The 23,289-nt window shown below is 49.6% G+C and overlaps 1 protein-coding gene across 4 annotated transcripts; it reads right to left on the bottom strand.

Annotated features, from left to right (window-relative positions):
• Nucleotides 1-1,506: 1,506 nt before the first annotated feature.
• CENPO (centromere protein O) lies at nucleotides 1,507-23,186 on the bottom strand. Of its 4 annotated transcripts, none has more exons than XM_082217881.1 (6): nucleotides 23,048-23,186; nucleotides 9,518-9,678; nucleotides 9,049-9,175; nucleotides 7,590-7,849; nucleotides 3,939-4,110; nucleotides 1,507-2,387 (listed from the first exon to the last, which is right to left on the bottom strand). In XM_082217881.1, exons 1-6 carry the CDS (start codon nucleotides 23,058-23,060, stop codon nucleotides 2,206-2,208), a joined length of 915 nt encoding a protein of 304 aa, XP_082074007.1. In that variant the 5' UTR covers nucleotides 23,061-23,186; the 3' UTR covers nucleotides 1,507-2,205. The 4 variants fall into 4 exon arrangements, with proteins under 4 accessions (XP_082074007.1, XP_082074006.1, XP_082074005.1 ...); XM_082217880.1 differs by having other exon boundaries at nucleotides 23,045-23,172; XM_082217879.1 differs by having other exon boundaries at nucleotides 22,971-23,153.
• Nucleotides 23,187-23,289: the final 103 nt, after the last annotated feature.

Genomic DNA, 23,289 nt, shown 5'->3' with positions numbered 1-23,289 from the left:
GCCGCGTCACACTGTTGGCTCATGTCAAGTTTGTGGTCAACCAAGACTCCTAGATCCTAGATATGCAGTACATTGCTTGCTTATTCCTCCTGTTGCAGAAGTTAGAAAGTGCAGCTATTTGAATGCAGACTCTCCTTCTCCAGGTCATAGAGCCCAGGGGTGAGGGAGCCCTTGCTTCCAGTTGCTTTGCAGATGGGATCCTGCAGACTCAGTAATGGCAGACGTCTGACAGCGATAAAGATACAAGCTCCTGAAACTGAGGGAAATGCCTCTGCCTGCTGCTGAAGACATACAGGGGTGCTTATCCTATTCCTAAATAGCCCTCCTAGATCAAGCCAGTGGCCTATCTTGTTCAGTATCCTGTTGTCTCAAAAGCACAACAGCCTCGCTCTTCCCATTTGTGATTCCCAGCAACTGGCGTTCAGAGGCAGACGGCATTATGCCCAAGTGAGTGCGCTTGCTTGAAGCATCTGCTCAGCTTCTGTTAGTTATGAAATCACCTTAGTAGATCAGGCTTACTATTACATGGCTTGAGTCCTGTTAAGGGTGCTCTTGTGGAAGAATCCATGTCCCAAAGTTTTTTAAGTCTGTGGTGTCCTCCATGCCACGTCCAAGATGTTCCTTGGGAGCTGTACGGACTCTGTACAGAAGGAAGCTACTGGCACAGGTCCAGCCAGCCAAGTCTCCACAGCACATGCCATGCTCTGATGTCTCACCTCTGAACAAATCAGAGGGGCATTAATAAGGTGATAGATACAGGTAGGTAGCTGTGTTGGTCTGCCGTAGTCGAAACAAAATAAAAATATTCCTTCCAGTTGCACTTTAGAGACCAACTATGTTTGTCATTGGTATGAGCTTTCAGTGTATCTGAAGAAGTGTGCATGCACACGAAAACTCATACCAATGACAAACATAGTTGGTCTCTAAGGTGCTACTGGAAGGAATATTTTTTAATAAGGTGATGCGTGGAATCAGAGGGTTAGGAACCCTGAGCTGGCCCTTTGCTGCCCCAACATTTTACTCAATGTCACCTGCCCGACCCTTCCTCCCACCGCTCTCAGGTCCACCAGTGCTAACCTTTGCTAAAAAACACACCCATGGCCTGATTGGAATTCAAGCTGCCACCAGCCAACTGCTACTTATTAAAGATCCTGCTGAAACAACCACTAGCACTAACAAGTTAATTTTATTTAACCAACTTATGTCTAGCAAATGTATTAGTGCCGGTATATGAAACAGAATACCAAGCTAGTTAACTCTGGGATGTGACACGACTTTAAGAGTAGAATAATAACAAAAAGCCAGCGAGCATGCAGAAATGGGAAGATTGAGACACAGTCTTAGGGAAGCTGCTCAAGTGAGTGATGTTTGTCCAGCTTCAAGATGAGATTGCATGAAATTGCTTATTTGAGTTCAGTTACAGGCCCAAAACAGCCTTGGTTTCCCTGATGGCAAAACTAATGGAGACTGGATGCTTAACAGGAGGGGAAAAAAGACAGCAAAATATTGGAGCTTAACTATTGGCCTTTTATAAAGAGCAATATAAGATTGATATCAATAAGCACATATGCTACAGATTCTTGTATATCCTCACCAGTGAAGTACACATTACTGTCCATGTGAGCAATTAATTTGCTTTTGAACGTATTATAAAAGTAGAAACATTTAATTTTTATAAAAAGGAAACTCCGTATTACATTTTAAGGTTCTCCACGTAGTTCCAGCTGCTTTTGCATGGTTGGCAGCTGTTTTGGAGATGGCCAGTGGCCAAGAAGCTTCTTGCATTTAAAATTGCAGCATCGAAACACTCTAGCCAGCCTCAAAAGGAAATAAAAGAAAAGAACTGTTTCCCATGTGAATCCTGCCACACGAACCTGCTCTGGCCCCTTTCATGGTAAGAATATGGGATGGAAATGACTCCCACAATGTCACAGAAAGCACAAAGGTTGAAAAGTGAAAAAAACTGCCGCACCCATAACTGGATTAGCAGCATCTAGCAGAATCTTTTGCCGGTAGCTGCTTCCATCACGCTTCAATAACGCACACCACTTTAGAGGTGCACACTTTGCCCACTGGGCTGGCAGAGAACTCCAAACAGCCAGCTGCTTAGAAGGCATCTTTTCAGCAACACAGGGAACAGGTTTTCTGTGTAGGGTCGATCTGCAGAAGTGCCACTGTTGATAGGTAATTCACATTGCAGCAATCTCAGAGAGCTGTGTTGTCATCGGAAGTCACGTCCGTGGAAGGGGCAGGCAAACCCGGTAAAGAAGATGGACTCTGATTTTCTTCTGAGGTTGTGATGCAATGAAAAGCTTCATGAAGAGATTTCTCTTGGAACAGGGGCAAATGAACTGCCGCCATGTCTAGCATAGAGGCTGGAGAATTTTCTGTTGAAGAAGAAAAAGCGGGTGGGAGGAAGAGTAGAGGGTTACAGTACAAAACAGCCAGTCTCCCTCCCCAACACAACTTATTTCCTCCAGACTCTGGGGTAGTGACTTGGTTTTGTTGTTGTCCCAAATATCTACACATGGTGGAGAGAGAATATATCCCAAAAGGAGTTTTTCACGTGTCGTTTTCACAAGCTAATCTGGACTCTATAAGGATGGTTTCATTGGTTACATCATTAGCAGGAAAAGGCACTCTGCAACTGCCTATCTTTCTCCTTATTGGGTTGCATGCATATTCCCTGGAGACCAAAGGCCATCCACTCATCCTCACAGCTTGTTCACACACTCATAAAAAGGGGGAATGTTTATCTTTTGCATTTTATGAAGTAAATGGCGGTATAGGGAAAGACAGCCAGGGGAGCCTCACAAGGTGGTAGTATTGTTTATTTCGAAAGCCCTAGTTTTCTACACTTACAGCAACATATCTTGACTGCAATAACTCTTTGGAAGCAACTAAAACACAAACCCAGAACATGTAATTTATGCAAATACGTCGTGCCATTTAGGCACACTCTATATACTATTTCTATGAGTTCTGCAGAGGACTGCTCAAAACGGGTGAGGAACCTGTGGACCTTCACATGATGCTGGACTACATATCCTATAACTCTGACCACTGGCCAGGCTGTTAGGAGTTTGTAGTATTTGAAGATTCACCTCTTTGGTTCTTTTTTGCACAATCAAATCCTAGCTTAATACACCAAGATATCCATGAGCTTTGTACAGGTGTAGGCAGTCCCTTTGCCTCACCTTTCATGTGAGCATTGAAGCTCACCCTTCACTTCTGATTCTGTGCAGGGGAACCCTGTGCCTTATGTTGGAGGTTGGGCTTCCGTGACCCCCTCGTATCTGCATCTCCCTGTTCTGCCTCTCCCTGTTCTATCTGAAGAAGTGTGCATGCACACGAAAGCTCATACCAAGAACTAACTTAGTTGGTCTTTAAGGTGCTACTGGAAGGAATTTTTTTATTTTGACTATGGCAGACCAACACGGCTACCTATCTGTAACTGTTCTGCCTCATTATCCATAGAAACCGCCTGCTTCTCTAACTTTTGCTCTGGGAAGCGCCAAGTCCTCTTCTGAAGAAGATTCCTCCAGCAGGGGCATGAACAATATCTTAAGAGGTGTGCACTTTTGAACCGTTCAGTCCGCCATCTTGATTCAAAATGGTGCCTGCCAATATCCAAATGTAGACTAAAATCCTCTCTTTCAACTCAGGGACCATGCCAATTTGGGCAATGATTACCTTCAGAGGTGCCCAAATAAGTGGCATTTGGAATGGTTCAGTCTGCCATCTTGAATCAATACAGCGCCGGACGATATTCAGAAGTAGACAAAAACTGGCACCTACATCTCAGGAACCAAATTGGGCGATGGTATTCTAAGCTGTTTTCAGATGCATAGAGAACAGACGGACAGGGAGTGGGAGACAGACAAGCAACTTTCTAAACTATATAGTAGATTACCAACCCCAAGCTGCAGTTCTCTCACCTTTACATGCAACAGTGACCTCGGTTGGGAAGGCACTCACAGGATCTCCATAAGTTAGTTTTGCTGTGAATGGGAAAGTCTGATCTTCTCCTGCCACACCATAGTTAAATTTAAGTAGGTTGTATAAGGAATTCCCCTGCAAATGTCCTTCAAGGAAAGCAGCAAAACGCTCCTGCAAGCAAGGAGAGGCAACAGTAGAACCACTAAGATCTGTAGGAAAAGCTCAGCTCTGCATGCAGCACGTCAGAGGTCAACCACTGTAAAAAAACCACATACCGCTTTCCCAAACGTGTGGATGGATATGTTTGTTCTAAAGCACCAGCCTGCCTTATTCAGAGGTTATCCAGCCTCACAGGAAAAGTTTGTGCTGGATTTGGAATTGCAATTCAAATTACAGCTCTTATTCCAGGAGGTTGTTGTTGTTTGGGGAGAAAGTAAAGAGAGAATGAGGTTTCAATCTCGCTCCCTGGCTTAATCCCGACCAGAGGTGTTGGACAGAACAATCCTGTGTTGGAGACAATTGTTCTCCTTCTGGGGGGAGATGCACTGAATCCCACACTCAAAATCCAGTTTTTTCCCTGGGCTGCCACTAAGTTGGGACGGTGTGTTGCTAGGCTCCCCTGTTGCATGCATCTTGCTTGATCCAACTGGATGGTTTTACTCAACTGGCCTTCAATCACAGAGGAAACCTTTTGCTCCCATTGCTGTGGGCGTGAGGGATAATCCACAGAGCGGCTACCAACAGGTGTGGGCTGCAGGCAAATGAATGCAGCTGAATCAGTGACTGTTTGGTGGGTTCCAACCCCATGGGTGGTATCCAATGAACTCATTCTGCCAGTGCAAGAATGCAACTCCCCACCCATCGTGCATTCCCTGCACACTCCCCAAATCTGCTGCAGGGTATTGAGAGAATCCACAGAACAGATTTAGGGGGCATGGAAGGAAGGGGGTGGAGTTCCACTACGCAAGTGGAAATCCTTGAAATGATGAAGGAGCAGGTTGGCTGGATACTGCCCCATGTCCTTTATGAGAGAAAACAAAGCTACAGAGAGAAGAACCTAGGCTTCCCCCTGCAGCCAGCAGTGTATCACTTTGAGGATCATGGCCTTTAGCAGGATCTCTATTATTATTGTATTAAGTATTGTGTAGAGCTTTGTGAGGCCAAAGCTTACTTGTCCAAGGCCACCTAGTGGCCAGCCTGCATAGTGCATATTAAGAGTGTCTAAAGCAGTGTTTCTCAACCTTTTTTGGGCAAAGGCACACTTGTTTCATGAAAAAAATCTCGAGGCACACCACCATTACAGCCCCGTGACGTCAGCGCGCAGCGTCACGCCGGGAGGGACATGAATTGCTAGCAAATTACATAATCACCTCCTTGAGGGCTGGCTCATCTTCTCCGAAGGCAGAACCCCATTAATTAATAGCACAGACTCACACCATAGCCAAGACGAGGGGGGAAAACCTCAGTCATGCACAGTCATGCACATGTGGGGGCTAAATGAGGACGAAGACCGGGCAGAGAGCAGGGTTCAAATCACCCCACCTGGCCAGGACAATCCCTGGGTGCTCCCTTGGGCCACTCGCCTGACCCACCTCGCAGGGCTGTTGTTGCGAGTATAACACGGGGAGAACCACGCGCGCCCCCGGGAGCTCCTTGGAGGAGAAAGCGGGCGATGAATGCAATGCAGGAAATATATGAGAGGCGACCAGGTTTTGCAGGTGAGGGGCCCCCGCCAGCCTCCGCTTCCAACACCCGGCGCAATGACGCCAAAGTTTCCCCCCGGGCTCGGCTCGGGGAGCAGTGCTGCTCCCCCCGGCTCCCCTTCGCCCTCCCGGCTCTCTCTGCTGCCCACTGGGGACCCCCCTCACCTGCCAAGTCCGGAGCGCCGGTGGAAGTTGCATGCATGCATGCAGGGCGCCGCGTTGCCATTGCATTGCACTGCACTCCATGCAATGCCTGCACGCCTGCATTGCCTTGCACGCCCGCCAAGGGGTCTCCCCGCGGTCCGATGCGTCCCCTCCGGCACGGATGCAGCATTGCAAAAATAAAAAACCCCCGACGCAGCCCTACCTGGGGGGCAGTCTCCGCCTCCGCCGCTCCGCCTCCGCGGGGATCCCCGGGCTCCATCCTGCCGCCCGATCTCCGCGGGGGCGCAGGCAGGCTGCACGGGGTCTGCGCGGAAGAGCCCCTGCCCGCCCGGCCGCCGCCGCTGCGCTCATTCCATGGCCGGGAGAAGAGCGCTTCAAACAAAACGTCCGGCCTGCCGGGCCACGCTGGGAAACGTAGTTTGTGCACCCCGCGCGGGCGCGTAGCCCAAGGGCGAGGGGACTACGGATCCCAGCAGCCCCCGCGCCGGGGATGGAGGGGGAGAGGCCGGGTGCAGGGATGGAGGGACGGGTGGGCGAGCGAGTGAGTGAGTGGCAGCCGCCAAGCCTTGGCCGAGAGCCAGGAAGGGCCTCCCCGGAGGAGGAGGAGGGAGGCGCAGAGCGGGAGGGAGGGAGGGAACCCCAGGGGTCATCTAGTGACGGCGCCCCAATCGAAAATTTGACTTAAAAAAAAAATCTTTCGAATTTTTTAATTTTTCCCGCGGCACACCAGGCAACATCTCGCGGCACACTAGTGTGCCGCGGAACAGTGGTTGGGAAACACTGGTCTAAAGCAGGCTTGTGCAGAGCTTATCCGAGGCCTTGTTAGAATACAGTTTGAAGCTCATAAAAGCAATCGGCTCTTGGCGGGGTCCCCGGCCGCCTTAGACCTCTGAGGCCCAGGGTAAGAGGCTTGCCTCCCTGCTCTGCATGGGCCTTGTCCGAAGACACTGTCCACGCCGATGCTCACGTGGGAGGGGGTCAGTGGGCCAAGGCAAAACCAGTAATATTTACCCATTTAAAACAGAATTTTAAAAAAGTTCAGTTATATTAAGTGTCTGTTAAACATAATCAGTTTGAAAACAACATCTTTTGTAATCCAAGCACACATATCCTTGTCTGTAAAGATGCTTTTAAAACTGAATGCATGACAACGTAGCATGACTTGAAATCTGTTTTCTAAAAAACAGGAGTGCAATTTTGAGGTCAGTTATTATACGGATTGCTTATTTATCATGAATCGTAGTCATTATTGTGCAAAATATGAACCTGTCAACCAAACACAAGGACCATTTACTTTCCATGTAATGGAGAAACGCCTTTTCTGACCAGCAAGTAGCAGGCAGTGCTTCTGCAAAGTTCTAGGTACTTGGTTTCCATGTATGATCTTGCTCAGGGTTTTTACAGAGAGCCAAACAGAAATAATTAAATTTGGTTATTGTATTTTTAATGTGTTCTGGGGTTTTTTCTTTTTCTCACCTTAAAAAAAAATGGAAATCACAATTCCACCCCTAAATTCTGCTGTGCCAAAGCCCTGTGGTTTACATGGTTTGAAATACAAACTGTACCAGCAACTGGCCAGGAGACCTGCCCTCGTGGTGGAAGCAGCCAGAAGCCTCAAGGCAAAGCAGAGTTTTGAGACGACAGCAGCTCCACCCACCCTGACCTTCAGTAATGCTCTCCCTTTTGACCGATCGTTCAATTACAGTGAACAGGCAGAATAAAAATCTTGCTTCCCGTTTCACACACATGGACTCTGGAGTGCACAAATAGGGTCTCTCCTACCTGTAACTGATCTGCCTGGAATTTTCTCCCAGCGTAAGCGTTCAGGTGGTTTGAGAGCACAGACAAGAAGCGCTTGATGTCTGTCTGCAAATGCTTGCGAGCAATGTGCTCCAAGGGGATGAAGGGCGGCACGGAGTGGCGCAGGATCCGGACTGGCTGGTGAATGTGGAGGTCCAGGTAATAAGAGTCCAGGTAGGTGCCTTCAAAGGCAGTGCTGATGCACAGACAGACTCCTTGCTTGGTAAGCTTCCCACTGAGGCCTAGGGAAAAACATCCTTACTCCGTATTGCGACAAATCAGATTTACAAAAGCAGGAGTATTAAGAGTAGACTGCTCCTTTACAGTGAGGAGGAGCATCAGATAATGAACAGTTTCCAGCTTCCTCTAATATTGTGCCAATTTATTTCTTATTTTTGATCCTGGCATATGGTTTCATGAAACATCCAGGGTGCACAGCTACGGTCTGCTTCTACTTGGTCCCAAGCTTTCTCTTCCCTTTTTGGCCTTCTAGACTCAAAGGCCTTGTCATTGGAAAAGAAAGAAGGAACTTGCACCCTCAGGTGCTCAGGATGACTCCCAACGTTTGGGATACATAAGAAGCAGTCCTAAGAGGAGAATGAAGCACACAAACAGCTGCTATTAAAAAGGGTATTAAGCTATATTACGAAAATAGCAGATTGTGAAATACCGATGGATCTCAGAAATATGCTTTTAAATTATTTGGAAGAATTATTGAAATGGGGGTTATTTTGACCCCAGTAAAATGTCAGTAACTATTTGTAGAAATAAACATATTTATCCTGTGTCTGAATGGTTTTTAGAATTTGGGATGTTGCTACAAGAAAGAAGATTCCACCTAAACATTAGGAAGAACTTCCTGACAGTAAGAGCTGTTCGACAGTGGAATTTGCTGCCAAGGAGTGTGGTGGAGTCTCCTTCTTTGGAGGTCTTTAAGCAGAGGCTTGACAACCATATGTCAGGAGTGCTCTGATGGTGTTTCCTGCTTGGCAGGGGGTTGGACTCGATGGCCCTTGTGGTCTCTTCCAACTCTATGATTCTATGATGTATGTTAATTTATTATAGCCATACAAGAGAGATATAATGTATGAGAATAAACTAACAGACAAACAAGTCATTTCTATAATGAAAAATTTGAAGGGAGTGTAAGATGCTTTTCATTAGAACTAAAAGCTTTCCTTCTCCCCCTTTGTTATTTATGGTGTGATGAATGCCTATTTCACCAACACCTTTTGTATACTTTTTACATTTACAATAAAAGCTAAGAAAAAAGACCGGCCCAAATAGGGGATTAAAAGAGATTAACCACCCCACAACCTCTGTGTTCTGCAGCAGAGGTGCCAAATGCTTAATTAAGTCATTAGAGCAAAAAAGACAGAGACCTGGGGGAGACTTGACCCAGCAAAGACCTAGCCAAGCAGCATACAACTGAGGAGATTACCTGTCAGACGAAAGACGTGTAGTAACTCCTTGGCGCTCTCAGTCTTCCAGTCCAGAAGGACTTGTTGAATCTCTGTAGCCTTAGAAGTCAGAGGACCACTTTTGGTTTTGTCTTTGACCCCAACAATCTACAAAAGACCACACGCTCAGCTGTTATTGAGTGGCATGTCTGGCACTACAAGCAGAAACCAGTTCAAGTGCTGTTGAAGATGTATGAACCTGGACATCTCTAACTGCAAAAAGCCACCACAGCAGAGGCTTCAGTCTAGGATTTCTAGAAATATTTCTTACGCATAGCCAATTTCCTTAAGGGTTAAGACAAGAATGTTAAGTTGCTAAACAAATATAAGCAACTGTTCTGACTTGATCATAAGGTATTTAATTTTTGCACATTTCCCCACTTGTGCATGCAACCGTGTGCTGCCATAGGCTTAAACCTCACCATGGTTCATGGTGCACTTTGCACCTACCTGAGAACGACACACTTCCAATTTGGCCCTCAGCAAATCTCTTTGACGCCTCAGTTCCTTGATCCTTGCTTTCATTCTGTCCACATTCTCCTCATGTTCTCTCTTTTCCCTTTGTTTCTTGCGGGTAGAAGCTTCCAGCGTTTCCAGGTGGGAAAAGATACCTGCAAAGAACCACAATGCAAGTCAATGGCAGCAGCATCCATTTGTTTCTACTGCAGAGAACAACCGAACTATATTTGCATATTTGGTGCAGTGGACAAATGCAAAACTTGCCATTAAATTCACCTCGTGAGAATTAACTTCTCTAATTTTAAGCTAAGACTGGAAAAAGAGCCTGCTTTGTTGTTGTTGAGTCATTTAGTCGTGTCCGACTCTTTGTGACCCCATGGACCAGAGCACGCCAGGCACTCCTGTCTTCCACTGCCTCCCACAGTTTGGTCAAACTCATGCTGGTAGCTTCAAGAACACTGTCCCACCATCTTGTCCTCTGTCGTCCCCTTCTCCTTGTGCCCTCCATCTTTCCCAGCATCAGGGTCTTTTCCAGGGAGTCTTCTCTTCTCATGAGGTGGCCAAAGTCTTGGAGCCTCAGCTTCAGGATCTGTCCTCCCAGTGAGCACTCAGGGCTGATTTCCTTCAGAATGGAGAGGTTGGATCTTCTTGCAGTCCATGGGACTCTCAACAGTCTCCTCCAGCACCAGAATTCAAAAGCATCAATTCTTCGGCGATCAGCCTTCTTTATGGTCCAGCTCTCACTTCCTTACATCACTACTGGGAAAACCATAGCTTTTACTATACGGACCTTTGTTGGCAAAGTGATGTCTCTGCTTTTCAAGATGCTGTCTAGAGCCTTCTGGATCAGGCCAAATGGGGCCCATATAGGTCAGCACCTTGTTGTTACGGTGGCCAAACAGATGCCCATTATGGGAATCCCGCAAACAGGATCCCAGCATAAAAGCCCTTTCTCCCCTCCTGTCGCTTCAAGAAACTGGTATTAAGAAGCATTTGCCACCTCCAATCTGTGGCATAAATCAGCCTCATATAAACAAGATGCCCAGGTAGGTTGTGCTCTGCCCTCCACAGTCAAGGCAGTAATGTTCCTGAGCACCCGTTGCTGGCCTGATCTGGCTGCAGGGCGGCTCTAACAATTCTTCTCTGGTCTTCCTCAGCCATATCAGTGACTGGAGCACCCACCTGTGGCTTGTTTATTTAATTTGTCCTCCATTTGATTGCAAAACAAACCAAGAAAGCACAAAAAGAAATAAAAACAAAAATAAAATTATCAACAACAATAATTTTATAATTTATACCCCACCCATTAAGAAAAATTGGCATCCATGATGTAAGACTTTTAAACTTTTTAAAAGTTATAGCTACTGTCAGGGGTTCAGGAGCAGAGACGCAGAGAAGGGAGGAGACAGAGAGCGAGGGGGAGGAATACGAAGGAAGGATGAGTGGGGATGACGACCCGAGATCACCGAGCCTGTCCAGTGAGTCCGAGGATTCCCAGAAGGGAGCGCCAGCGGTCAGAGCAAGGGGGGAAAGCAGGGGGACACCCCGGGAAGAAGGGTCCAGAGAGGGATCAGAGAGCAGCAGTTGGAGATCGGGACCCACGTGCCCAGCCGGGAGCAGCGGGGAGAAAGGGGACCAGACATCGGGTTCCGGAGGCTTTCAGCAGGAGGGAGGGCATGAGTCAGGAGTAGTCACGCCCACCTCGGGGAGCGACGAAACGATCAAGAGGAAGGTAGAGAGTTGGGCGCGCGCGCCAAGTTCAAATGCAGCGGAAGCTGGCGCAGTAAGCAGCCCGGAGAGTGAGCCAGGTCCCAAAGCCCGCCGCAAGGAGGCGGAAGGGTCAGGGGGGTCCGCGTCAGAAGAGAGTAGGAAAGAAGAGACCCCGGGGGGGAGAAGGACCCAGAGACGGAAGGAAAGGCGCAGGAGGTGGAGCAAGGCTAGGGTATTAAGCTGGTGTGCTAGAGGCGGAGACTCAGACGGGTCTTCGCCGGTCTGACATAGAAGACGTAGGGCTGCACATTGCAGTTTGGAAATGGAACCTGTAACCCAATAAAGACTCTTTTAACGTGAACGCTGGCTAACGTGGTCCTATGTGAGCTGGGACTGGGTAGCAGCCCTGACAGTAAGACCCGTCTCTGACATAGCTTCGGACACCTGATACCTCGCAGCGGAGGCAGAAGCAGCGAGAGGAGGAAATTGGTGTTTGGGAGCAAGCTCACAAAGGTTGGCAGAGATGACAGAAGCAGAAAAAATTTCAGCGCTGCAACAGGCAGTGACCCAATTGAACGCAGAGGTACTGGCATCCAAGAAAAGGGAGCAGGATGCTGCGGCCGCCTACAGAGATCTCCACGCCAGGTTTGAAGCGTTGGTTAAGCAAGGGCAACCGGGACCCAGACCGGAGGGGGTTGGGTTGGCACGGAGAGCAGGAGGGCTTGTGGCTCACTTCGATGGGAATTTGCAACAGTACCCCAATTTTCGAGCAGACGTAATGTGCGCACTGCAACTGCTGGCGAAAGACTTTAGAGATGAGGAAGAGAAAGTGGGGTTTATACTATCCCATTTGCATGGGGATGCTAAAGCGTGGCTGCGCAATTTGTGGAGGGATAAAGATCCGGCGCTTCAGAGTGCAGATGCCTTTATCAAAGCGATGGATGCGTGCTTTTTATCTACCATTGACGTGGATCTTGCCCGACGGGAGATACATGGACTGAGACAAGGGAGGGCGAGCGTACGGCAGTATCACGCCCGCTTTTTTGCGCTGGTCAGTGCCTTGGAATGGGACCAGGATTCACCTCCAGTCAGAGACCTGTTCTGGGAGGGTCTGAGCAGTGCTGTTAAAGACGAAATTGCGAGGGGGGAGAGGCCCCGGAGCACGCAGGAGGTGGTCCAAAGGGCGCTGACTGTGGGGGTGAGGCTGGAAGAACGTCCATGGTGCAGAGACGAAGGACGTGGAGGGCGCGAAGCAGCGAGAAGTTTCTCTTTCGTTCCCAGGGAAGCTGCGCGTGCGCAATCCACACCTCCGCCAGGAGGGGGAGTGGAACCTATGGAGGTGGGAGGCGCCAGGGCTCAGTCAGCTACCAGAGCCCCTGCACCGGGAGCAGTCAAGACTAAGCCTCCTAGAGGGACCCGGAAGTGTTACATATGCGACAGCCCTCAACACTTGGCGAGAGAGTGTCCCCAGAGGAACTCCAAGCACACTGCAGCCTCCGCAACGGTGATAGCAGCCATGCAGCACAGCGAACCCCAGCAGGGAAACGACGATGTCTGGCTGGAGGCAGAGGCACTGGGGCCCAGCCAGACGAATCAGTGAAGCAGTCCCCAGCGATCTTGCAACCCACAGACCCCCTCCCTCCCAAACCAGTAGTGCAGCTCACCGCATCTCTCCAGCTACCCGATGGCATCACTATAGACGTGCCACTTTCTGTGGATTCTGGAAGCAACGCAGACTTTATAGCGCAGGATTTTGTGGAGCAGCACGCTATACAGCTACTACCTGCCACTCTGCCCCTGCAAGCCGTCACAGTGGATGGCAGAGAGTTGCTGGGGGGGCAGGTGGTGAAGCAGACGCCGCCAATGGTGATGCGACTTGGTAACCACAGGGAAGTCATCAGTTTTAATGTCACCCGACTGTCGGACACTCCCATTGTGTTGGGCATGAGTTGGCTGGACAGGCACAGTCCGACACTGGCTTGGTACCAGCGACAGCTGATCTTCGGCTCTTCTTATTGTGCCGAGCACTGCATCCTGCCTAGACAGGAGGGAGAGGAGGAGGAATCACAGCTGCAGTTAGGAACGTTGCAAGCAGTCCCCCACAAATACGCAGACTTTCTGGAGGTCTTCTGCGAGAAGGAGGCAGACAAGCTACCCCCTCACAGGCAGTATGACTGCAAGATTGACCTCCTACCAGGGGCGACGCTGCCGAAAGGGAAGCTGTATTCCATGTCTGAGGACGAACTACAGGAACTCAAACAGTTCATAGATCACAATTTGGAGCGCGGTTTCATCCGGGAGTCCAAGGCAGTAGGGGGCAGTCCTGTTTTCTTCGTGAAGAAGAAAGACACGCCCCAAAAAAGACTTGTAGTTGATTTTCGCCTCTTGAACAAGATGACCAAGCCCTCTGATTTCCCCATGCCCAGGATTGACGACCTCCTAGCGACGGTGCGCAAGGGACGCGTGTTACCAAGTTGGACCTGCGAGGGGCGTACAATCTCATCCGCATGAGGGAAGGCGATGAGTGGAAGACAGCCATGTTAACGCCTCTGGGCACCTACGAATACAGAGTGATGCCGTTTGGATTGCAAAACGGTTCTCACTGTTTTCAAGCTTTCATGCATCATGTGTTGGCGGGACTCCTCTACAAGAAGTGCGTCTGCTTCCTGGATGACATCCTGATATTCTCCGAATCGCAGCAAGCACATGACCAAGACGTTCGGGAGGTGCTGAAGAGGCTGCAGCAGCATAGACTGTACGCCAAACTGGAGAAGTGCCAGTTCGACACGACGGAGGTGGATTTCTTGGGCTACAAGTTGTCGGACAAGGGGCTAGCCATGGACAGCGCCAAGGTTCGCGCGGTGTTGGATTGGAAGAGCCCGCGCAACCGGAAGGAGGTCCAGCGGTTTGTGGGCTTCGCCAACTTCTATCGCAAGTTTATCAAGGGGTTCGCGATGCAGACGGCGGCTATTACGGACACGCTAAGCTCCAAGAAAAAGAAATTCATCTGGACGGAGCAGGCGGAGCAGTCCTTTCAGGCACTCAAGCGTCTCTTCGCGTCGGAAGAGCAACTGCTGCATATCGACCCCAGCAGACCGATGCGGGTAGAGACAGACGCGTCCGATAGAGCCGTGGGAGCTGTCCTGCTGCAGAGAGACCCGCAGGGGGTCTGGAGGCCGGGAGCGTTCTACTCCAGAAAGCTCAGCAAGTCGGAGCAGAACTACACCATCTGGGACAGGGAGTTGCTGGCCATTCATGCAGCGTTCAAAGCGTGGAGGCATTTCCTGATCGGCGCCAAGCACACAGTGCAAGTCTGCACGGACCACAAGAATCTGGAGCACTGGCGCACGGCGCAGTTCCTGAACCAGAGGCAGATACGTTGGGCAGAGTTCTTTGCTGACTTCGATTTCCGAATAGAGTACGTCCCAGGCGACACCAACATGAATAGAGTACGTCCCAGGCGACACCAACATGAGTTTGCAGGGCATCAGTTGAAGAAGGAGCAAAAAGGGTTTTCTTGTGTGTGTGTGTGTTTCTTTGTGGCTGATTAGCTGTTTTCCCTGTGTAAAGGTCAGAGGGGGCAGGGTTTCTGTTGAGGCAGGGGATTAGCTGTGGGAGGAGCTTATCAGAGTTTGCAGGGCATCAGTTGAAGGAGCAAAAAGGGTTTTCTTGTGTGTGTGTGTTTCTTTGTGGCTGATTAGCTGTTTTCCCTGTGTAAAGGTCAGAGGGGGCAGGGTTTCTGTTGAGGCAGGGGATTAGCTGTGGGAGGAGCTTATCAGAGTTTGCAGGGCATCAGTTGAAGAAGGAGCAAAAAGGGTTTTCTTGTGTGTGTGTGTGTGTGTTTCTTTGTGGCTGATTAGCTGTTTTCCCTGTGTAAAGGTCAGAGGGGGCAGGGTTTCTGTTGAGGCAGGGGATTAGCTGTGGGAGGAGCTTATCAGAGCTAGCAGGGCAGCGGCGTGCGCAGTTAGATCCATCTTTTAGATTTAGGGGAGCTAGTCTCAAAAGTTTGTTGGGGGAGATCTAGGTGTTTTTGTGTGGGGGGGAAGTTATTTGTCCTGTCTTCAAGCTTTTTATGATGGAGGACCTCTGTAGCCAACCCCAACGACACGATCTCAAGATGGAAGGGGAGGGAACAGCTGCAGTCGCCTGCGATTCCTGCGCAATGTTTGCCATCTTGCCAAAGGTTGCAGGCAGCTTTACCTGCAGCAATTGCATGTTGATTGCCCTCTTAAAAGACAAAGTCCAGCAACTGGAGGAACGTGTAGCTACGCTCCAAAGAATTAGAGAGCTGGAGCTCTTCTTGGAAGCAACAGAGCACACCGTCTCCACCAAGGAGGAGACAGGGGACTCCCCTGAGAAGGAGTCTAGTTCACCAACACAGGAGCCAGATATATGGAGAAACGTGACTCAAAGAAGTAGGAGGCCCAGGGTTCACTCTGATTGCTTAGAAATACACAATCGCTTTGAGGTCCTCTCCCCTAGCATGGAAGATGAAGAGCAGACTCCATTTGAGGATCTCTCCCTCATTACAGTCGATCAGGTATATGAAGACGAGCAGCAAAGTCAGTCCTCAGGGAATGTGCAGGCGACCTTGGAACGGACAGCTCACGGAAGAACCCCGACCAAACCCAAGAGGAGGCGTGTAGTGGTGATAGGGGATTCCCTACTGAGGGGAACAGAAGCAGTGATCTGTGGGCCTGACAAGATGTCTCGGGAAGTGTGCTGTCTCCCCGGGGCTAAGATCCAAGATGTAACTGAAAGACTGCAAGGAATCATAAAACCCACTGACAAATACTCCTTCCTCTTGGTTCATGTGGGAACCAATGACACTGCAAGCAATAGCCTCCAGAAGATCAAAAGAGACTACGAGGCTCTCGGCAGGAAATTGAAGCAACTAAATGCACAAATTGTCATCTCATCTGTCCTCCCAGTTGAACGACGTGGCCTAGGGAGAGAGGGGAAAATAGTGGAAGTGAACAGCTGGCTTCGCAAATGGTGTAAACAGGAACGGTTTGGATTCTTAGATCACGGACTGCAGTTTCTTGAAGATGGACTTCTGGCAAGTGATGGGCTGCACCTCACAACGGTTGGGAGAAATGTTTTTGCCAAAAATCTCAGAAACCTCATCAGGAGGGCTTTAAACTGACTAATGTGGGGGAGGGAGACAGTGCTCCTGAAGGTAGGAGTCTATCAATTAATGAAGATGATCATCCAAATGTCATAGACCAAATGGAGCAAACAGCACGCGGACCTAGTGGTGGGAGGAAAAAATCTTTAAATAAGAGACACAGGGGAATGATTAATGGACTTCAATGTCTGTACACTAATGCGCAAAGCATGGGAAATAAACAAGATGAGCTTGAGCTCTTGGTACAGCAAACTAAATATGACATAATAGGCATCACTGAAACCTGGTGGGATAAGTCCCACGATTGGAATGTAATAATCGGGGGATACAATCTATTTCAGAGAAACAGACCAGACAAGAAAGGAGGAGGAGTGGCGTTATATGTCAGGGATGTGTATACCTGTGAAGAGATCCAAGATTTAGATCCTCAAAGCCAAAGTGAGAGCATTTGGGTCAAAATTAAGGGAGAGAAGAATAACAGAGACCTCATTGTGGGAGTTTACTATAGATCCCCAAGCCAAACGGAGGACATAGATGATGCCTTCCTGGAACAGATGGCCAAGCATGCAAAAGGAAGGGAGATAGTAGTAATGGGGGACTTCAATTACCCGGATATTTGTTGGATGTCAAACTCAGCCAAGAGCATAAGGTCAAACAGATTCCTCACTGGCCTTGCAGACAACTTCATTGTCCAGAAAGTGGGAGAAGCAACAAGAGGAACAGCCATTTTAGATCTGGTCCTAACCAATGTTGATGACCTGGTTAGTGGGGTAGAAGTGGAAGGATCATTAGGCGCGAGTGATCATGCTCTTCTGAAGTTCACTATACAGCGGAAAGGAGCAGCCAAGCATACTAGGACTCAATTTCTTGACTTTAAGAAAGCCGACTTCATAAAACTTAGGGAAGTGCTGGGTGAGATCCCATGGACAACAATACTAAAAGGAAAGGGAGTTCATGATGGCTGGGAGTTTGTTAAGAGGGAGATAGTAAAAGCACAACGTCAGGCAATACCAATGAGACGGAAACATGGAAGGTGCCTAAAGAAGCCAGGGTGGCTATCTAAAGAACTTTTAACTGAATTAAGATTAAAAAAGGATGTGTACAAAAAATGGAAAAGGGGGGAAACCACCAAAGAGGAATTCAAACAAATAGCCAGCACATGTAGACACAAAGTCAGAAAAGCTAAAGCACAGAATGAACTCAGGCTTGCTAGAGAGGTTAAAAGCAACAAAAAAGGCTTTTATGGGTATGTTCGTAGCAAAAGGAAGAACAAAGAAACAATGGGGTCACTCAGAGGAGAAGATGGTGAAATGCAAACAGGGGACACAGAAAGGGCTGAACTACTCAATGCCTTCTTTGCCTCAGTCTTCTCCGATAAAGAAAACAATGCCCGACCTGAAGAATTTGGAGCAAATGATTCAGCAAAGGAAACACAGCCCAGAATAACTAAGGAGATAGTACAAGAATATTTGGCTAGTTTAGATGTTTTCAAGTCTCCAGGGCCAGATGAACTGCATCCAAGAGTATTAAAAGAACTGGCAGATGTGATCTCAGAACCACTGGCAGTCATCTTTGAGAATTCCTGGAGAACAGGCGAAGTCCCGGCAGACTGGAGGAGGGCAAATGTTGTCCCTATTTTCAAAAAGGGGAAAAGAGAGGACCCAAATAATTACCGCCCAGTCAGTCTGACATCAATAGCAGGGAAGATTCTGGAGCAGATCATTAAGCAAACAGTCTGTGAGCACCTAGAAAGGAATGCTGTGATCACCAATAGTCAGCATGGATTTCTGAAAAATAAGTCATGTCAGACTAACCTGATCTCATTTTTTGACAGAATTACAAGCCTGGTAGATGAAGGGAACGCAGTGGATGTAGCCTACCTTGATTTCAGCAAGGCATTTGACAAGGTGCCCCATGATATTCTTGTAAAGAAGCTGGTAAAATGCGGTCTTGACTATGCTACCACTCAGTGGATTTGTAACTGGCTGACTGACCGAACCCAAAGGGTGCTCATCAATGGTTCCTCTTCATCCTGGAGAAGAGTGACTAGTGGGGTGCCACAGGGTTCTGTCTTGGGCCCGGTCTTATTCAACATCTTTATCAACGACTTGGATGATGGACTCAAGGGCATCCTGATCAAATTTGCAGATGACACCAAACTGGGAGGGGTGGCTAACACCCCAGAGGACAGGATCACACTTCAAAACGACCTTGACAGATTAGAGAACTGGGCAAAAACAAACAAGATGAATTTTAACAGGGAGAAATGTAAAGTATTGCACTTGGGCAAAAAAAATGAGAGGCACAAATACAAGATGGGTGACACCTGGCTTGAGAGCAGTACATGTGAAAAGGATCTAGGAGTCTTGGTTGACCACAAACTTGACATGAGCCAACAGTGTGACGCGGCAGCTAAAAAAGCCAATGCAATTCTGGGCTGCATCAATAGGAGTATAGCATCTAGATCAAGGGAAGTAATAGTGCCACTGTATTCTGCTCTGGTCAGACCACACCTGGAGTACTGTGTCCAGTTCTGGGCACCACAGTTCAAGAAGGACACTGACAAACTGGAACGTGTCCAGAGGAGGGCAACCAAAATGGTCAAGGGCCTGGAAACGATGCCTTATGAGGAACGGCTAAGGGAGCTGGGCATGTTTAGCCTGGAGAAGAGGAGGTTAAGGGGTGATATGATAGCCATGTTCAAATATATAAAAGGATGTCAAATAGAGGAGGGAGAAAGGTTGTTTTCTGCTGCTCCGGAGAAGCGGACACGGAGCAATGGATCCAAACTACAAGAAAGAAGATTCCACCTAAACATTAGGAAGAACTTCCTGACAGTAAGAGCTGTTCGACAGTGGAATTTGCTGCCAAGGAGTGTGGTGGAGTTTCCTACTTTGGAGGTCTTTAAGCAGAGGCTTGACAACCATATGTCAGGAGTGCTCTGATGGTGTTTCCTGCTTGGCAGGGGGTTGGACTCAATGGCCCTTGTGGTCTCTTCCAACTCTATGATTCTATGATTCTAACATCATGGCGGATGCACTGTCCCGAAAACCGCAATACCTCGAAGAGGCGACGCCAGCGGCAGCCATGCACATCTTCGCGCCAACAGCGTGGGCGTGCGCTTCAGCCACAGTAGACCTGGATGCGGTGCGGCGGGCGTTGCAGGACGACTCATTCGCGCAGGCGAAGATGGCCGAGGTGCACAAGGGCACGGCGAAGAGCGACGAGTTCCAGATACGAGAAGGCTTGCTCTTACGTAAAGGGGCCATCTACGTGCCGGGAGACGAACTTCGCGCCAAGGTTGCACGACGCACCCACGGCCGGACACTTTGGCACAGAAAAAACGGTGGAATTAGTCGCAAGGGACTTTTGGTGGCCCAGACTGAGAGGGGAAGTCGCGGACTACGTCGCGAGGTGCGACACCTGCCAGAGGGCCAAGCCGGTGCACAAACCACCGGCGGGACTGCTGGAACCGCTGCAAACGCCGTTTGAACCGTGGGAGAGGGTGGCCCTGGACTTTGTCACGGATCTACCCAGCTCGAGAGGCAAGACAGCTGTACTAGTGGTGGTGGACTTGTTCACCAAGATGGCACATTTCATACCATGTGCGAAGGTGGCCACGGCGGAACAAACAGCCAAACTGTTCATAGATCACGTGTTCAAAGTGCACGGGCTGCCGCGGTCTATACTGTCCGACCGCGGACGCCAGTTCATCTCGAATTTCTGGCAGAAGCTGATGGGCTTCCTGAACGTCAAGATCAACCTGACATCAGCGAGACACCCGCAGACCAACGGGCAAGCGGAGAGGGTCAATGCCATCATGCAGCAGTACCTGAGATGCTATGCCAATCAACAGCCTGCGACGTGGGTGGATTACCTGCCGCTCGCCGAGTTCGCCTACAACAACACGAAGCACGTGTCCACAGGGGTGACGCCGTTCTTCGCCAACAATGGGAGGAATCCCAGAACCTTCCCGGGACTGGAGAGAGTGGGGGAAGGGGAACCGCAGACGGCGGACGCTTTCGCGTCTGAGTTGCAGGAGGTCCACGATCAACTCCGACGGCAGCTGGAGCTAGCGAAGCACGCATACAAGGTGCAAGCTGACAAGCACAGGCGGGTTGGCGAAGAGATCCGAGTGGGAGACTGGGTCTGGTTGGCAGCCCACGCAGTGCCGACCAGATCGTTAGCCAAGAAGAAGTTGGGGCACAAGCAACTCGGTCCATACCAAGTCGAAGCACAGATCAACCCAGTAGCTTTCCGGCTGGTGCTGCCGGAGGGTTCCAGGATGCATCCGGTGTTCCACAGGTCGGTGCTCACTCCCTACAAGGCACCTCACAGATTCCAGGAACCAGGAACGGCACCGAGTCCATCTCAGGAGCGGACGGAGGCGGGGAGATTGCCACAGCAGGACCCCATCAACGAAGTCACGGAGATTTTGGACTCCAGATGGGGGGAAGAGGGAGTAGAATACCTCCTAGCCAGAGAGGGCACCCGGGCCAGTGCTAATAGCTGGGTGCCAGACTACGCTTTGGAGGAACCCCTGCTCAAGGACGAGTTTCATGCCCTTTTCCCACACAGACCCATGCCAGCAGGCTTCTTCGACGACTGGTTGTTCACGCCCACACTTTCCTCCAGCACGTTCCATGGATTCGACTCGGACGGGGAGCCCGCACCGGGCACCCGTTCCCCAGAGGGGTCACCGGAGGGTTCGGCGTCAGACACCTCGTATTGGTGGGACGATCGACCAGAGGAGCAGTGGCGCCGGAGGTGGCTGGAGATGCCAGGTCGAGCGACCGACGCAGAGACTGACATGGACGTGTTCGGGGAGGATCTTGGGTTCGAGCACGGCGGCACTGAAATGGAGGCGGAGCAGATCAACGTTGACGAACGCGAGGAGGAAGACTCGGAGGTCTTCAGTTGGCGGCCAGCGACGGGGAGCGAACTGTATCCGGCATTCACTCCCGTGATGATGGAGCACCCAGCACCCACACCTGAAAACGGGGAGGGGGGAAGGGGGGGCTTCGAGGGGGGGATGGATGTCAGGGGTTCAGGAGCAGAGACGCAGAGAAGGGAGGAGACAGAGAGCGAGGGGGAGGAATACGAAGGAAGGATGAGTGGGGATGACGACCCGAGATCACCGAGCCTGTCCAGTGAGTCCGAGGATTCCCAGAAGGGAGCGCCAGCGGTCAGAGCAAGGGGGGAAAGCAGGGGGACACCCCAGGAAGAAGGGTCCAGAGAGGGATCAGAGAGCAGCAGTTGGAGATCGGGACCCACGCGCCCAGCCGGGAGCGGCGGGGAGAAAGGGGACCAGACATCGGGTTCCGGAGGCTTTCAGCAGGAGGGAGGGCATGAGTCAGGAGTAGTCACGCCCACCTCGGGGAGCGACGAAACGATCAAGAGGAAGGTAGAGAGTTGGGCGCGCGCGCCAAGTTCAAATGCAGCGGAAGCTGGCGCAGTAAGCAGCCCGGAGAGTGAGCCAGGTCCCAAAGCCCGCCGCAAGGAGGCGGAAGGGTCAGGGGGGTCCGCGTCAGAAGAGAGTAGGAAAGAAGAGACCCCGGGGGGGAGAAGGACCCAGAGACGGAAGGAAAGGCGCAGGAGGTGGAGCAAGGCTAGGGTATTAAGCTGGTGTGCTAGAGGCGGAGACTCAGACGGGTCTTCGCCGGTCTGACATAGAAGACGTAGGGCTGCACATTGCAGTTTGGAAATGGAACCTGTAACCCAATAAAGACTCTTTTAACGTGAACGCTGGCTAACGTGGTCCTATGTGAGCTGGGACTGGGTAGCAGCCCTGACAGCTACCTATCTATAGATACATATATATATATTTAGTTAAATTAACATTTAATAGCTTTTTAATCTGTCTATTTACCTACCCTACATATATAGGTTGAATTCTATTAATGTTTAATAGCTTTTAAAACTCTATAGATTTTACCTTTATACCTGAAGGAGTGTCTCCACCCCCATCGTTCTGCCCAGACACTGAGTTCCAGGGCTGAGGGCCTTCTGGGCCTTCTTGCTGGTGACGCCCTCCCTGTGAAACGCCCTCCCACCAGATGTCAAGGAGCTAAACAACTACCTGACATTTAGAAGGCATCTGAAGGCAGCCCTGTTCAGGGAAGTCTTTAATGACTGATGTTTTAATGTATTTTTAATCTTTTGTTGGAAGCCGCCCAGTGTGGCTGGGGAATAATTAATTGTTGTTGTAAAAAGATGGGCGGTGTAAAAATAACAAATTATTATTATTACTATTACTATATTACTATTATTATATTACTATTACTATATTAGTATTATTATATTACTATTACTATATATATACTATACAGTATATATATTGAATTCTATTAATGTTTAGTAGCTTTTTAATACACATATTGTTTTAGTTCAATTAACGTATAACAGCTTTTTTATCTATCTACATTGAATCTATCTATATTGATTAATATTATATAATATATATTATATACAATATTATATTATAATATATATTAATCTATCTACATTGAATTCTATTAGCGTTCAATAGCTTTTTATTCTCTTCACCTGCCTATCTATATACCGGTATATTTCGAATACTATGAACGTTCAGTGACTCCCCTTTGCCTTCAGCCTTTCCTCCTTGACTCCCCGGAGCCCTTTCCATGCCCGGAACCGGGCGCGGCCCAGTCCTCACTCACCGCCGCCGCCGTCCATCCTCCCCTCCGCCGGCCGAGCTTCGCCAAGGGCCGCCCTGACAGGGTCACTCGAGCGCCTCCCTCGCCGGAAGAACAGGCCGCCGTCTCCGCGGCAACCGCCGCCTTCGAAAACCCCGCGCGACCGGCGCCCAGCGGCGGAAGTGCGTCACGCGCTCGCTTGCGTGGGGCGTCCTGGACGCTGTCCCGCTTTCGAATGATAACCCTCAGAGCGGCCTCCTTCCGTTCGA

This window comes from Podarcis vaucheri, assembly GCF_965113315.1.
Source record: "Podarcis vaucheri genome assembly, chromosome: 3".
In the NCBI taxonomy this organism is placed as follows: Eukaryota; Metazoa; Chordata; class Lepidosauria; order Squamata; family Lacertidae; genus Podarcis; species Podarcis vaucheri.
Note: the sequence above shows the minus strand (reverse complement) of the source record. Positions and strands in the feature narration are given on the sequence as shown.